We start from the raw sequence: 16,230 nt of genomic DNA, 5'->3' as shown, positions 1-16,230 counted from the left end.
AAGCCAATGAAAAGTCAGAACCCGTTTGAAAGGGCGGTCTTTGCTCTGGACAGAAAAATAAAGAAGCTACTTTTAAACCACGTACAGTTTACACATGAGAATAGCTAGACATTCTCTATCATGTATTAAAAAAGTCACATTTCACAAACTAAACGTGTCTATTAGAGAGATACAAGTCACAGAGGATCAAATGATTTCATTAGTTGTCTTACAGGAATGTAGTAGTCTAGAAGACCATCACATTTTAAATTATACCCTCATAGCCTGGTTCCTCTGTATGTTTCTTCCTAGGCTCCTGCCTCTCTAGGGAGTTTATCCTAGCCACCGTGCTTCTACATCTGCATTGCTTGCTTTTTGGGGTTTTAGGCTGGGTTTCTGCATAAGCACGTTGTGACATCTGCTGATGTAAAAATGGCTTTATAAATACATTTGATTTGGAATTTTTAAAAGACAGGTTTTTATTTTTAATATTTAGCGCCGCCTGCTGGTGGTTTTTCGAAAGTTTTCCTCTTCTAATAACGTTTACACATTTGCTGTACCAATATCAGTCAAGAGATGGCGTACGTGACGGGCAAATTACATTACCTTTGTAAAATATAGTTGCGAGAACAATAACTGTTGAAGAATTTCGGGAATTGGACTACACGTTTTCATTCAGTTCATATTTGTATCTAGTCTATTTATAGAGTTCATCATCTGAATCTGTCTTGATGCAGTAGCCATAACAGCTTCATGAACCATAATCTGTTGTTGATCTATAGAATGTCTTATCATCAATATGGCTATCATTCAGGCAGTTGAAAAATTGAATTACAAGCCCTCTCCACTCTGGGATTTATTTTCTTTATTTGATCAATCACAGGATAAAGTCAGCCTCCATAACATGTATTGTTAATAGTTCAAAGAGAGACCATGCACAGTGCACACTATCTGACATTTGACAAATGATGACCACCAACATCTGCATAGGTCAGGGACAGATATAGATTGTTTTTCTCTACCTCAGTCAACAACAGATCTGGGTAGTGCCCTGCAGCCATAGCTTTCCATGTGGTCTTTGTTGACACAGAGGGCTATTGTCTCAAAGTTCAACTTATGGGGCATAGAAAGGTCACATTATGTGATGTCTGTGTATGACAGATGCACACATTAGAAAGTTAATTTCATGTTTATGACCATGTGTAAGGTGCATACACACACACACACACACACACACACACATACACGTGCATCTGTAAACATTCACATCACACACATGTGCATATGCATTTACATCAAAATTCATCGTTCCACACCTTTTTTCCAGTGTTTATGTGCTGTGGTTTAATACAATCTGATGAAGTATACACCACAGTAGATCTGTGACTATGTGTCTAAAGCGTGTGTAAAAGTTATCTCCTTAGTAACTTCATAAAAGTGTCAGAGTTGTGTGGGGCTGCAAGCTGGACATTGTGCATAAACAGACACTAATATAGTCAAACATGAGGCAATCATGTTCATTTCACAGCCACAATGACTTAACCTGGTCTGAAATCGTAAGGGATGAAATATAGATGTTCATACAGTCTATCAGGCAGCCGGGCCCATTCAAATCAGAAAGGCCACTAGTGTTGTACTGTATCTTCCTTCCAGTTTATTCTGCCAGCTGACACACTTCTTTTCATTCTACGAAATTGTCATTTGTTTGGCTGCTAATCTACAAAGTCATGGGGTAGAATTTCCATGGGTGAGTAATGACAGCTTAACAGCAAATGGCTGATTGCATTTGACAACGATCTGTTCACACACATTGTGCAGTGTACCTTGTGTGGTAGGCTACTACAGTTGCTTTCAAAAAGGTTAAAATGGTAATTGATATCATATGAGTAAAATACATAATTATGAATGATCCATTTTTTCTAAGTACAATTGAGACATTTAAACAACTTGCCTACAAGACAAACTAGAATAATGAATGTATGGTCTGATTTGATAAGCTGGTTGATGAGCCATTAGAGGAATGACCACCTTGACCACTTACCCCTAGAGCCACAAGCATAAGGCAAAAGCAAATACAAGCAATATGGTAAATATATGGTAAGAGCACAGGCAGGACATTATATTATCATGTTGTAAAATGCTAATATTTAGCCTACTGTAGGTATATTTACTGTAGGTAAGCCTATATTATATAATATTTAATAAATATAACAGTTGCTGTAAAACTAGTAAGCCAAATAAAGCATTTAAAACACTGTTTGATCAAACATTTATTATTTATCCATAATGTTTTAACATTTCGTTATATTGACAGGTAAAACGCCACCTGTTGCATGGTTTGTGGCTTTACAAACGATGCAGAATAAAATAAAAAAATTAAACATGCAGAAATGTTTGGTCCTACATGATATTAAATATGTTTTGTGATATTAGCCTATAATATCACCAACGAGAAGAGTTAATCATCATTGTCCTGGGTTTATCGAATAAATGTCACTCCAATTAAGTGTTATTATGTGATGACCCAAACAGATACACTAGTCCAGACAACAGAGTCGTCGTTGAAGTCAAAACTCAAGGCTGTGTGCGTATCGAGCTTTATCCTTCGCTATGCAATTGGAGAATTGAGGGAAAAGCTGCTTGTTGCGTAGAAATTAAAGGAAGCGTCTACTTCCTTCCTGCTTTTTGAAGTACACATTAAGCAAACAACGGCCTAGTACTACGCCAAAGCGAAGGGTTGAAGAAGTCAAGGGGTCATAAGAGCAAGTATTTTGGACACGCTGTGGGAGAAAACGTTTATTTATACTTGAACTGGCCTTCCTTTTGCTTGTGAGGGAATAAGGAGATTGTGTGCTATGTGAAATCCGCTTAATTTAAGAGATGTTTAGTGTTCTGAATCGCGCTGAATTGCACTCAGTGCTGTAGACTTTCTGAACGGCTTTGAGGGTTGGACAGCCACGGGTTCGATATAGCAGGACTCCTATTAGGACGAGGTGTCTGTTAGTACAAGGTAAGACTTGCACTTACCATCTCCAATGAGTATGTTTAGTGTCATTCAAATTTTCCAAGCAAGGTGTCAGCATAAATAAAAATGTAGCTGCGTGGGTAAAATCTATTTAGATTAAACGCTCTTTATATTAAAGCTTTTTAGCCTTTATTTACACCTACACTGTTCACAAAAATAGTATTGTGAATAAGAAATACGTTATAGGCACTCTACGTAGCTATTGGCAACAAGGAAATAAGACATTAGTATTAATTGCGCACAACGGAGTAACATCAGCAAGTTGTTACTTGGTTATAACAATGTTTCAACTGTAAAGATATAGCCCAGATGATGATGATGATGGTGATGATGACGATGCTGGGGATAATGATGATGATGATAACAATAATAATACATATTTGTATTAGTGTTGTTATTATTTCAAACAAGGTCAGAGAAAATATTACTAATGATAGTTACTAATTGGCATAAGGCTTATAAACTTCTGCACGTTTGCTATTGGTTTCTTTTAGCTATTAGATTAAGAGTAGCTCAAGTCGATTCGCTAAAGAATGTCATAATGGTAATGATTGAATCCCAGTATGCGTTATAACAACATTGTCAAATTGAGCTTGCAGTAAAACCCACATGGCAGCTAGAGTAACGTTAGATCACCACGTGCTTATTGTACTGGAGAGCGTTTGCTTTATGCCATGTGAACCAAGTATTGTCAAAGTTGAAAAATATATAATCACAACAAACGTAACTTGTAAATCATCGAATATTAGTTTGATAATATCCCTATGAAATTCAGTCGCCACAGTAAATGTGTTGTATGGACCCGATTTATCTTATCATTGATTGGCACATCCCCATGTTTTATTCCTTTCCTCTTTTTCCCCTAATTTCGATGGAAATGCAAGGTCATAGAAAGACAGCCAGGGAGTTCAGTTAGTCAGTGCTGACGAGCATGGAGAGTTCATGGGAACCATCACAGGCGCTACTCCCTCCATAGATACTGGAAGTGTCACTTTGCCTCTGAGCAGTGTGGGTCTGACTGGGAAAAAGAGGTGCTAGGTAGACAGAAACTGACCTGCCCAGGCACCTGGCCACAGGCACAATGGTGTCCCTGTGAATGCCTGTTTCTCTTCTTACTTGGTCCACTTTAATGTTGGCTGACATCTCCTGCCTGGCTAGGCCCCCCCTTCTCTGCCTCCAGACCATCACCATGCTGTGGGCTGATGGTGGGGACTCTGGGGGAGATTGTGTGGGGAGCCACACTGCTGCTGTTATTGAGGAATTATGCCACGTTAACCGACATTTCAGTTTGAGGTGAACAGTAGTATTTTCTACAAGGTATGTCAGTGTAAAAAGCTACTGTATGGAGAAGTGTGTCATTTTCAAAGCAACTCAAACGAATCTAGAACCTACATCATTCACGGGAAAATCCCAAACCCAACTCTGTGTGGTAAAGTTAATAGGGACTCATTTTGAAATGTTAAGTCAATGTTTTGTTTGTGTGACATACATTCACCAGGGTTGATGTTATTCTGGCTTCTGATCCAGGGTATTTCTATTCATTAGGGATCCCCATGACTCTTTCTTGGGTCCACACACATAACAAATGTACAGTGAATACATTACAGTGAATACATTACAGTGAATACATTACAGTGAATACTGATATGGTTTGTTGCTTTCTCTCTCTAATACTAATGGCAACAAGTAAATCTATTCTTGTGTCTCATTATCTACAGTAGATTTGAAGTAGAAAAAGTTAAACTCTGGGTATTTTCTTAGCTAGAGAAAAAGCAAACGCATGGTTATTTCTTGGAACATTGATTTGTGTCTTGTAAATAGGCAAGTTATCCGCCTTGCTTTGGGAAGGAATGCTACCTTTGTGAGGGATTTGCTGGATAATATTTGTAGATCAAAGTGAAAGTCCACACGCACCAGTGGGGGAAATAAATGTTATTCTTATTCAAATGCAAGTCATAAAATCACAGCCTTTATTGATGCTTTTACTGTCTGTGTTTTGTTTTTCCTCTCCAACAACTCTCCTCCATAGAAGATTCAGCAGGGAATTCCACCTCTCCTCTCACATACCCCGCCAAATGCTATGGTGGGGGGTAGACACCAGAGCAGCAACCAGGACTAGGGCTAGATGGGAGCCCATACTGACAGTGCCAGCCTGATACTATGGCTGCTTATGCCCTGAGCAGTCTGATTATGATGAATGGCAACAATCTCACGAGTGCGAGCAGCCCTCGGACTGGGAGGCCTGTGCTGCATGGGCCAAACCGCTCCACCTACTACAGCCCTGGTAGCCTGATTCCTGGCTCCCCTGGGGGCTCCTTCGTCTCCCCCTCCTCTCCAGGCCCCAGCAGCCCCAGGGCCCGCTCCCCCTGCCGCCACCCTGAAACCTTGGGGGAGATCGTGGGCAACTGCGTCCGCCGGCTCAGCAACAATGGAGATGATGAGGCCCCCAACTGGGAGGTGAAGCGCACGGTGCAGCTCCTGCAGATCCACCAGGAGCTCCTGAATGTGGAGGTCAACAAAAAGGTGGGTCTGTTTGAGGCCCACATCTTGAGGGCCCCGTGCAGAACAGTCCCATTCTCCAAGCCCAGCCAGCCCGCCGAGGTGCCTCCCCCTAACCCCCCACAGAGAGACTGCCCTCCAAGCATTTCCAAGGAGCTCCAGAATGGGAAAGGGTGTCTCTGCTTGGAGGAGGGAGTAACAGGGAACGGCAGAGTGGAAAATAACACGACTGACCCAAATACGGAACAGGGCAGTCTGCTTGTGAACAAATCAGCAGGAACTTGGGCCCAAGCTGACAGTTCAGCAGGCAGTTATTCCCCAAGTTCACTGGGGGTTGGCAGCTTCTTGGCAGGCAGCAACAGCGAGCACCCTGTGGAGTGGGCCCAGACCTGCCTGACAAAGGCAGGAGCAGAGCCAACGGAAACCCAGCCACAAGCACCCTGGGCCAGCAGGGAGGGGAGCTGCCCAGAAGTGGGGACCACCATCCCAGCCGTCATAGTCACCGACCACGGGATGGAGGCCCAGGGAGAAGGCTGTGATCCGGGCAGTGAGCCCCAGCAGAGCCCCGGGTCATCCCAAGGCTTGAGGAAACTGTCCTCCTCCTCAGCTTCCTCCACAGGCTTCTCCTCCTCCTGGGAGGAATCAGAGGATGACATCTCCAGCGACCCGGATAGAGCCGAGGGACTGTCACTTGCCTTCCTCAACACCCAGCAGAGAGCTGTGAGTAACACACTTTCATTAAGGAACAAAGTCAAATATTATTTACTTTGTCACTTTACTTTGTTTACTTTGTCATCAATTCAACCTCTCTTTCACATTGAATGAGTTTTGGCTTACATTTGGTTTATTGTTCAATGGAATAGGGACTGAAGTTGATAATACAAATGTTTAAGAAAGCTTTGGAGTAATTGGACAATTCTGTTTCGCCACATTTAAGAGCACGCATTTAGGGCCGACTCTCCCATCTCTAAATGAACTTTTAAGTTCGTTAGAGGGCCTCTCTTCACCAAGCTCTTTGTCATACGGCGCTCTTGCAACAAACCGGTCGGTATCCTCCCTGAGGACCGGTTGACATTCTCACAAACAAAGGTACTTCTGTGTCCCCGTCGTCAGCCTCAGACACTTTGACTCTGAGCGCTGTTGAACGACCTTCAAAGGGGAGGCTTAAAGCACTGTTTATAAATGAGGGGGCTGTGTATACATTACTGAGAGAGTTTGCTTGGCCATGATTTCCACCTGCTCGATCGGCAATGATTCAAGACAATGCACCGCAATTTGCTTCCCGTAAGTGTTATTACCAATAAATGTTTGTAGTGGTGAGTGTGTACTGATGGAGGAACTGAGACATTAATTGCAATATACCTCAGAAATCGTCGGTGATAATTTGCCATCTTATAGAAACCTCCTTGGCCTGTCTACGTCTGACTCTGACTCTACGTCGGAGATGCGTCACTGGTTACCGTCATGCAGCTGGAGCACACAGACACAGGCCTTCAGTGGCAGACTAAAGTAGCAGGATAATGGGTCCTACATGACATACGGGATGTGCTCCAGGTGCACATGAGGCTGCTGAGGGGAGGACGGCTCATGATAATGTCTGGAACGGAGCGAATGAAATGGCATCAACCACATGGAAACCATGCCCTGATGGAGACAGCTTGTCTGTCGAAACGTTGGATATTAGGTTATTCAATTATTGCATCTGAGCTCCAAGAGTTTGCGGCTCTCCTTTCATTTTTCAAGTGTTCTACTCCGCTAGCCAGCACCTTGCCTAAATAGGTGTGCGTTTCTTTCTCCTCTAGATTGATGTATTTGATGCCATTCCACTCATTGCGCCCAAGTCATTACCACAAGCCTGTCCTCCCCCATTAAGGTGCCACCAACCTCCTGTGGCCAGGAGATCCATGTGATGTCTTATCTGGTATAAACACCGGAATCAAAACACTTCATTGTGCCCATCTGGCCTGGCGATAGCAAACAAAATAAATATGTGAATGCAGAGCAGAGCGGCAAGGCCAAGATGGCCAAGATAGCCTTGAAGTTAAGTGGATGGAACTGTGCTGGTTTTGTGAAGGCTGTTTACACTGTAACGGATTTGCTTTGGAGAGGAATGTCTTGCTTTGATGTATCCATGACAGCGAGGCAGCCCTCTCTCTATCATTTCTGGCCCATGTCTGAGAAAAGTGTACGTCTCAGAAAAAGGGAAGATGCATGTAGCAAGCTACGTGATGGCAGAACCATCACCTAGGAGACCTCTGCTTAATAATGAGAGATATTTTCTTGCACTTTATGATACACTGATCTGTAACTGATCTCTTGCAGTGAGCTCAAATAGGTGGATAAGGTGTCTGGAGTGTAGACAGGAGAAATTAACTCATATTTGGTTTTATAAAGGGGTTTATTAGATTGAATTCTACTTTACAGTGTATTCATACTACTTTACAATGTATTCATTCTACTTTACAATGTATTCATTATACTTTACAATGTATTCATGCTACATGACAATGTATTCATGCTACATTACAATGTATTCATTCTACTTTACAATGTATTCATGCTACTTTACAATTAGACAATTAGATCAAGTTAACTGGGTGTAACTGTGTAAATAACAGGATAACTGTGTAAATAACAGGATAACTGTGTAAATAACAGGATACCGGTGTAAATAACACGATAACTGTGTAAATAACAGGATAACTGTAAATAACAGGACAACTGTGTAAATAACAGGATAATGGTGTAAATAACAGGATAACTGTGTAAATAACAGGATAACAGTGTAAATAACAGGATAATGGTGTAAATAACAGGATAACTGAAATAACAGGAGAACTGTCTAAATAACAGGATAACTGTGAAATAACAGGATAACTGCAAATAACAGGATAACTGTGAAATAACAGGATAACTGTGTAAATAACAGGATAACTGTGTAAATAACAGAATAACTGTGTAAATAACAGGATAACTGTGTAAATAACAGGAGAACTGTGTAAATAACAGGATAACTGTGTAAAAAGATCAAGACCCTCTAGGACTAGGGCTACATTATTTTGTTGATCTGAATTAGAAGAAGTTACCTGTATTCTCTCTTCTTGCTCATCAAGTTCATCACTGTATAGTATCTTATTTATTCGGACAGATTCAAAAGTTTATGTGATTGTTAGTTTGGGACAGTACTGTTGTAGTTGAACCTTGTCCATTCCTTGGAATGTCTTCGTCACGTCTCTTCCCAACTCAACAGCTTCTACACCCAAGCCATTAAACTGCTGAACAATTCATAAAAATTGCCACCGGACAATTTACATTGACCCTCCCCCTCTTGTACACTGCTGTTACTCGCTGTTTGTTTGTTACCTGTGCATAGTCACTTCGCCCCACCTACATGTACCGATTACCTCAACTAGCCTGTACCCCTGCACACTGACTCGGTACCGGTGCCCCCTGTATATAGCCTCGTTATTGTTATTTTTATTCTGTTACTTTTTATTTTAGCCTACTTGGTAAATATTTTCTTTTTCTTGAACTGCACTGTTAGTTAAGGGCTTGTAAGTAAGCATTTCAGGGTAAAGTCTACACTTGTTGTATTCGGCGCATATGGCAAATACATTTTGATTTGATTTGATCAAAGTTCACTGAAAGTTCCCTGGAAGAGGAATCCAGCAGGAATATGTTTGTAATCATTTAAAAAGAGGCTACCATGTTACAACATCCTGATAACACACACCTTTTAGGGCTTTCTTGGCAGGATTGAATATGCTTTGCTATTAGAGAAAGATACAGAAGCTTAGTGAGAGATGTCATCTGTCATGCACTGGTATTCTCTCTGTAGTATACATGTGAGAGAGAGAAAGAGAGAGAGAGACAGGAAGACAGTGAAGAACAGTGTCCAATAGGGAAAGGCAGCATGTTCCTCAGAAGACAAGATCATTCCTTAAGGTTTGGTTTACTTTTGATAGGGTTGATTATCGCAGAATGGAATGTCCCTGGGCAGGTATCCTTGTTTACGCTCACACACTGAAAACCTCAGCTCTTCAAAACACTTCAACATGTTCTAGCATCTATCCCCTTCCTGTTCCAATCACAGAGGTGCATTTGGACAGGTTGTGTCACTCCTGTGGGAGTTTCCCTACATCTCAGGCCTATGGCTCGAGTGCCGTTCTGTAGTCAGCGTGGGTCCGGAGAAGTATACATTAGACTAAAATGATGACAACTACTGAAGTACGTACTACACCAAACCTACGACATTATAACAGCTCCTATTAAGACAGGAGCTGTCTACTTGCCTCTGTACCAATGAGGTTTCCCAATCCCAACAACAAAAGTAAAGGAAGCGTATGATTGAAAGGTTCAATATATATTGGCTTATTATAACTTACTTACATTGTGGTCCTCTGTGGCTCAGTTGGTAGAGTATGGTGCTTGTAACACAAGGATAGTGGGTTCAATTCCTGGGACCACCCATATTTAAAATGTATGCACAAGTGAATGTAAGTTGCTTTGGATCAAAGAGTCTGCTAAATGGCATATATTATTACTAAATGGTCTTTATAGCTCTATTGTTTATAGCATCAAGTATTCAGGTTGCTTTTTATAACCTGGATGCAGAACTAATACTTTAGCCAAGTCCTTTGTCATGTGCTATTGAGCTGTAGTAGATTTTGGCATGACAACGAACACAACAGAGGAGTTTTGCTGGGGAACAAACTGATTTGCTACCAGGCCCACTAGGCCTGTATGCCGTCTTATTAGGTGGGTCCTCTTGGCTGCGGCCGGGCATAGTGACACCCGCTCGGTCGGGGTACTGAAACCATGTCACAGTGGAATCATGTCACGGTGGTGTCTCCTTTTCCTGTGCCGGCCAGAGGAGGAAAGAGCCCTGCGTGCTACAGCGAGCGACTCAGAGTAGAAGTCTAACAAGGTTCTCTGCAGTGCAGATGCAGAAGGCTTGTGGTTGCCTGTTGTAACAGACCCAATAACAAGTGCCCAGAGGAGCTGTTGTCAGCACTATATGTTGCAGGCAGGCATTTCTCTAGCGTTGTAAAATAGTTCTACAGTGGTGCAATAACATTACTCATTAGTTGGACTGACTGTTGCGCTAATATTCTATTATGATGCCAAAAACACTGTTACTCACATGCCAGAATACATACATATTAAAATGATATTTTTCTCCTGGACTGTGACCAGTTCTTGTTGTACCTGACAGATTTTCATGAATTGAAGTTCAGTTCAAGTCCAGGCAGAATCCAAATGGCCAGACTCACAAGGAAGACTCACATTGGAAACCCCCATGTGGCTTTATCTGTTGTGTTAGCAGTTTGTTGTTGTTGTTGTTGATGCTTTGGTTTTTCCTGGTCACACCAGTGTAAAGGGCTGGGTAGTCAATGAGGCTGCAGTGACTGATGACAGCCTCCTGTCTCCAACAGGAAGGATGAAGGTTTCTCTAGGTTTCTTCCTAGGTTTTGGCCTTTCTAGGGAGTTTTTCCTAGCCAACGTGCTTCAACACCTGCATTGCTTGCTGTTTGGGGGTTTTAGGCTGGGTTTCTGTACAGCACTTTGAGGTATCAGCTGATGTACGAAGGGCTATATAAATACATGTGATTTGATTTGATGAAGGGCGCTTATCACAGCCACAAGGCTGGACATGGTGTTGTGGTGCTAAGGCTAGCAGGAGGTGATGTGTTGTGGTGCCTGGGTTATTAGCAGGATAGTGAAACACACTCAAGGTTTAGATGACCTCATATCCTTTGAACAAACACTTTATAATGAACTTATCTCACGTGTTCTAATGAGAGAGATTGACATGATTTGTGTTGTTGTTGTTTTTGATTTTGTATCGCCATTATTCCTTTTATCGTAGTTGGGTCAATGCAGGAGGAATAGTCAGTCTTTTATAATAGACTAAATATATTTTTTGACAGATAGGCAATCCTTTGAGCTCAGTGAGAGGGACATATGAAGTGTTACCCATCAATCCCTTTTTCTATCGCAGTTTTCACTATTCACACTCAGCAGTGATGTTAACAAAATACACACGCACACACTTCTCAAACACACGCACTTTTCACACACACACAATTTGGTCATGGTTTCAATCCAAAAGGTAAACTTTCTAAACCCAAGTTAATTTAGGGGAAGGATCTTGAGGGCTCAGAAGCAATGGAAAAAGTAGCACTCCTGTGGTAGCCTGTTGCCTGGGAGACCATGTGACGTCAAGACGGCTTCAAACAGAGAGAGAGAGAGAGATCAAGCAAGAGAGAGTTAGAGAGAGAGTGAGTGTAATATTTACTTTTTATTGTTTATTTCATTTTTGTTTACCCATTTCACTTGCTTTGGCAATGTTAACATATGTTTCCCATGCCAATAAAGCCCCTTGAATTGAATTGAATTGAGAGAGAGCCGCACTGCTGGAGGGAGGGAGGGACCTGCTTTCTTATGCATGAGGCAGGAAGTGTCTTTTAGTGTGTATGAGGCAGACCCTAATGCACAGCAGAGAGCTTAGCCTTGCTGGTTGCATAGCCACGGGAAGGGAAAGTACCAGTAAACTCCTAATCTGTTTGTGTTTACTAACTTATTCTGTCGACGTAGAAAAGGCATTTGCATTTCTCAAGAGGCTTGTTGGCGGTTGTACTCAACTTTTAGAAGTGCAGATGCCTTACCAGTTCTCTACTTATTCAGCTTGGTCTCATAGACTAGATGTAACATGGTAAACATACATCCAGGACACTCAAATGACTTTGATATGTTACGTTTGGTATGGTTACTTGAGACATAAGCTTACTTCAGGCAAAAACAAAAAGGTTGCGTGTTCAAATCTTATCACGGACAACTTTAGCATTTTAGCTAATTAGCTACTGTACTTTGCAACTACCTAGCGTGTTAGCTAACCCTTCCCCTAACTCTAACCTTAACTCATAACCCTAACCTTAACCCCTAACCTTAACCCCTAACCCCTAGCCTAGCTAAGTATCATCCACCTAGCTAACGTTAAATAAACAAATTGAAATTTGTAACATACACTACATGACCAAAAGTATGTGGACACCTGCTCATCGAACATCTCATTCCAAAATCATGGGCATTAATATGGAGTTGGTCCCTTCTTTGCTGCATTAACAGCCTCCACTCTAGATGTTGGAACATTGTTGCGGGGACTTCCATTCTGCCACAAGTTCATTAGTGAGGTCGGGCACTGGTGTTGGGCGATGAGGCCTGGCTCACAGTCGGCGTTCCAATTTATCCCAAAGGTGTTCGATGGAGTTGAGGTCAGGGCTCTGTGCAGGCCAGTCAAGTTCTTCCACACCGATCTTGACAAACCATTTCTGTATGGATCTCGCTTTATGCACAGGGGCATTCTCATGGAAAGGGCCTTCCCCAAACCTTTGCCACAAAATTGGAAGCACAGAATCATCTAGAATGTCATTGTATGCTGTAGAGTTAATATTTAACCTTCACTGGAACTAAGGGGCCTAGCCCGAACCATGAAAAACAGCCCATGACCATTATTCCTCCTCCACCAAACTTTACACTTGGTACTATGCATTGGGGCAGGTAGCGTTTTCCTGGTATCAGCTAAACCCAGATTCATCCATCAGACTGCCAGATGGTGAAGCGTGATTCATCACTCCAGAGAACGTGTTTTCACTGCTCCAGAGTCCAATGGCAGCGAACTTTACACCAATCCACCCGAAGCTTGGCATTGCGCAACAGTGGTTTTAGGCTAGTGTGCGACTGCTCGACTATAGAAACCCATTTCATGAAGCTCCCAACAAACAGTTATTGTGCTGACGTTGCTTCTAGAGGCAGTTTGGAACTCGGTAGTGAGTGTTGCAACCGAGAACAGTCGGTTTTTACGTGCTACGCGCTTCAGCACTCGGCGGTCCCATTCTGTGAGCTTGTGTAGCCTACCACTTTGTGGCTGAGCCGTTGTTGCTCCTAGATGTTTCCACTTCACACTAACAGTACTTACAATTGACCGGGGCAGCTATAGCAGGGCAGATATTTGACGAACTGACTTGTTGGGAATGTGGCACCCTATGACAGTGCCACGTTGAAAGTCACTGAGCTCTTCAGTAAGGCCATTCTACTGCCAATGTTTGTCTATGGAGATTGCGGCTGAAATAGCCGAATCCACTAATTTGAAGGGGTATCCACATACTTTTGTATATATAGTGTATCATATGTATTCCAAATTCATAACATGTTATACAAATTGCAATGCGTAATATATCATACGAAATGATGGACATCCACAAATGAATACATACCATATCATAGTAAATGGGGGGAGACAGATGTATGTTTCATATGTTAGGTCTACCCCTGAGTCCAGGTTGATTTATTTGCAAGTTGTGTTATGAACGGTTTGTGAGAACAAGGGCCAATGGCTTGTAAGAAACTGCCACTCACTCAAAAACATTGTGTTTAGAATTGATAAACCTGTTAGATACCCTAAGGGTAAGGTAACCCCTGTATAGTTGATGCTGCCTGCCACAATGATCTACAGTGACACGCCGAGTTGAACTCCAGCAAATAAGTAGAGAGATGCTGCTTTGATGCACTCATCCTTGAAGTGGATTCATAGCCGTTGATTCACAGCCCCTACTTGACTTCTATATCTGTAAACAACCTCTCCTCTTACTACCACAGTATACTACAGGTATAGTCTACCTAGATGAATCCTACTTGACTTCTATATCTGTAAACAACCTCTCCTCTTACTACCACAGTATACTACAGGTATAGTCTACCTAGATGAATCCTACTTGACTTCTATATCTGTAAACAACCTCTCCTCTTACTACCACAGTATACTACAGGTATAGTCTACCTAGTTTAATCCTACTTGACTTCTATATCTGTAAACAACCTCTCCTCTTACTACCACAGTATACTACAGGTATAGTCTACCTAGATGAATCCTACTTGACTTCTATATCTGTAAACAACCTCTCCTCTTACTACCACAGTATACTACAGGTATAGTCTACCTAGTTTAATCCTACTTGACTTCTATATCTGTAAACAACCTCTCCTCTTACTACCACAGTATACTACAGGTATAGTCTACCTAGATGAATCCTACTTGACTTCTATATCTGTAAACAACCTCTCCTCTTACTACCACAGTATACTACATGTATAGTCTACCTAGATTAATCCTACTTGACTTCTATATCTGTAAACAACCTCTCCTCTTACGACCACAGTATACTACAGGTATAGTCTACCTAGATGAATCCTACTTGACTTCTATATCTGTAAACAACCTCTCCTCTTACTACCACAGTATACTACAGGTATAGTCTACCTAGATGAATCCTACTTGACTTCTATATCTGTAAACAACCTCTCCTCTTACTACCACAGTATACTACATGTATAGTCTACCTAGATGAATCCTACTTGACTTCTATATCTGTAAACAACCTCTCCTCTTACTACCACAGTATACTACATGTATAGTCTACCTAGATGAATCCTACTTGACTTCTATATCTGTAAACAACCTCTCCTCTTACTACCACAGTATACTACATGTATAGTCTACCTAGATGAATCCTACTTGACTTCTATATCTGTAAACAACCTCTCCTCTTACTACCACAGTATACTACAGGTATAGTCTACCTAGATGAATCCTACTTGACTTCTATATCTGTAAACAACCTCTCCTCTTACTACCACAGTATACTACAGGTATAGTCTACCTAGATGAATCCTACCCCTGGCCCTTGCTTACTGTGTGTCTAACTCGCACTGTTATTGAAGAAACACAAATGGTGTACATTGAACAATTCTCATTACATAGAAAGCAAGTTATTTACTCTGCATAGAGTGGAACAGAAATGGGACATGGAGTCCTCTAGTCTAGTTTATTGTGTGCATGCTTTCAGTCTAGGGGTGTTATTTACAAGTTTCCACATGTCTGCCTCTCTCAGGGTATCAGCATAATAAAGACTGTAATGACAAGGCATGATTTTAGCAGAAGCCTGTTCAAGGATGTCCTTGTTGTTTATGGCCTATTGCCAGTAACTAGCATGCTATATTTCCCCAAAAGGTGGCCTGGCCCGCAGGTGATTTTATTTGTCCCCCCCCAAGTTTTCCTGGATATAAAAGACTGTAAAAACACCAGGAAATGAGCTCAATGTTTTGTTAATTGAGTATATCTGTTCCCAAGTATTGCCACACATAAATATAGTGGCATATGTGATCGTCTACTAATGTAATCAAGGTTTGAAATGATTCGTTTAATAAAAATACTATATCTGATTGGGATTGTTGCGGTCAATTTGCAGTGTGCAAATTATTTTGAACTATGTTTCGGCCCTCCGACCATCCGCTCTAAGAGTCTGTCTGTCTGTTTGTCTGTCTGTCTGTCTGTCTGTCTGTCTGTCTGTCTGTCTGTCTGTCTGTCTGTCTGTCTGTCTGTCTGTCTGTCTGTCTGTCTGTCTGTCTGTCTGTCTGTCTGTCTGTCTGTCTGTCTGTCTGTGTCTGTGTCTGTCTGATTGCCCTCTGAATGGTTACTGTTGTGCTGAGGGAAGACTAAAGCCCGGATGAGTTTAGATCATATTCTCAGAGGCTTTACACATAGTTATTACATTCTACAGAACCTTTAACCTGAGGATTAGAGATGAAAGTAGTTATCAGCTTTAAGTAAATGCATTCCTCATCTAGTAGAAGAGTGGTGAGAGATATACCATACAGTCATATGGCTG

The 16,230-nt window shown here is 41.8% G+C and overlaps 1 protein-coding gene across 2 annotated transcripts in view; it reads left to right on the top strand.

Annotated features, from left to right (window-relative positions):
• Positions 1-2,667: 2,667 nt before the first annotated feature.
• Positions 2,668-16,230, top strand: part of LOC115107784 (inositol-trisphosphate 3-kinase B-like) — a 60,371-nt gene continuing 46,808 nt past the window's right edge. Inside the window, exons 1-2 of one of the 2 annotated variants that reach the window (XM_029631413.2) lie at positions 2,668-2,989; positions 5,037-6,223. In XM_029631413.2, coding sequence (XP_029487273.2) covers positions 5,165-6,223 — 1,059 coding nt within the window. In that variant the 5' untranslated portion in view covers positions 2,668-2,989; positions 5,037-5,164. Of the gene's footprint in view, positions 2,990-5,033; positions 6,224-16,230 lie in introns of both variants that reach the window. The other variant, XM_029631412.2, reaches the window with a different exon arrangement.

Source organism: Oncorhynchus nerka, linkage group LG24, assembly GCF_034236695.1.
Source record: "Oncorhynchus nerka isolate Pitt River linkage group LG24, Oner_Uvic_2.0, whole genome shotgun sequence".
NCBI classification, from domain to species: domain Eukaryota; kingdom Metazoa; phylum Chordata; class Actinopteri; order Salmoniformes; family Salmonidae; genus Oncorhynchus; species Oncorhynchus nerka.
The sequence above is the reverse complement of the archived record's forward strand: the minus strand, read 5'-3'. Positions and strand labels throughout refer to the sequence as shown.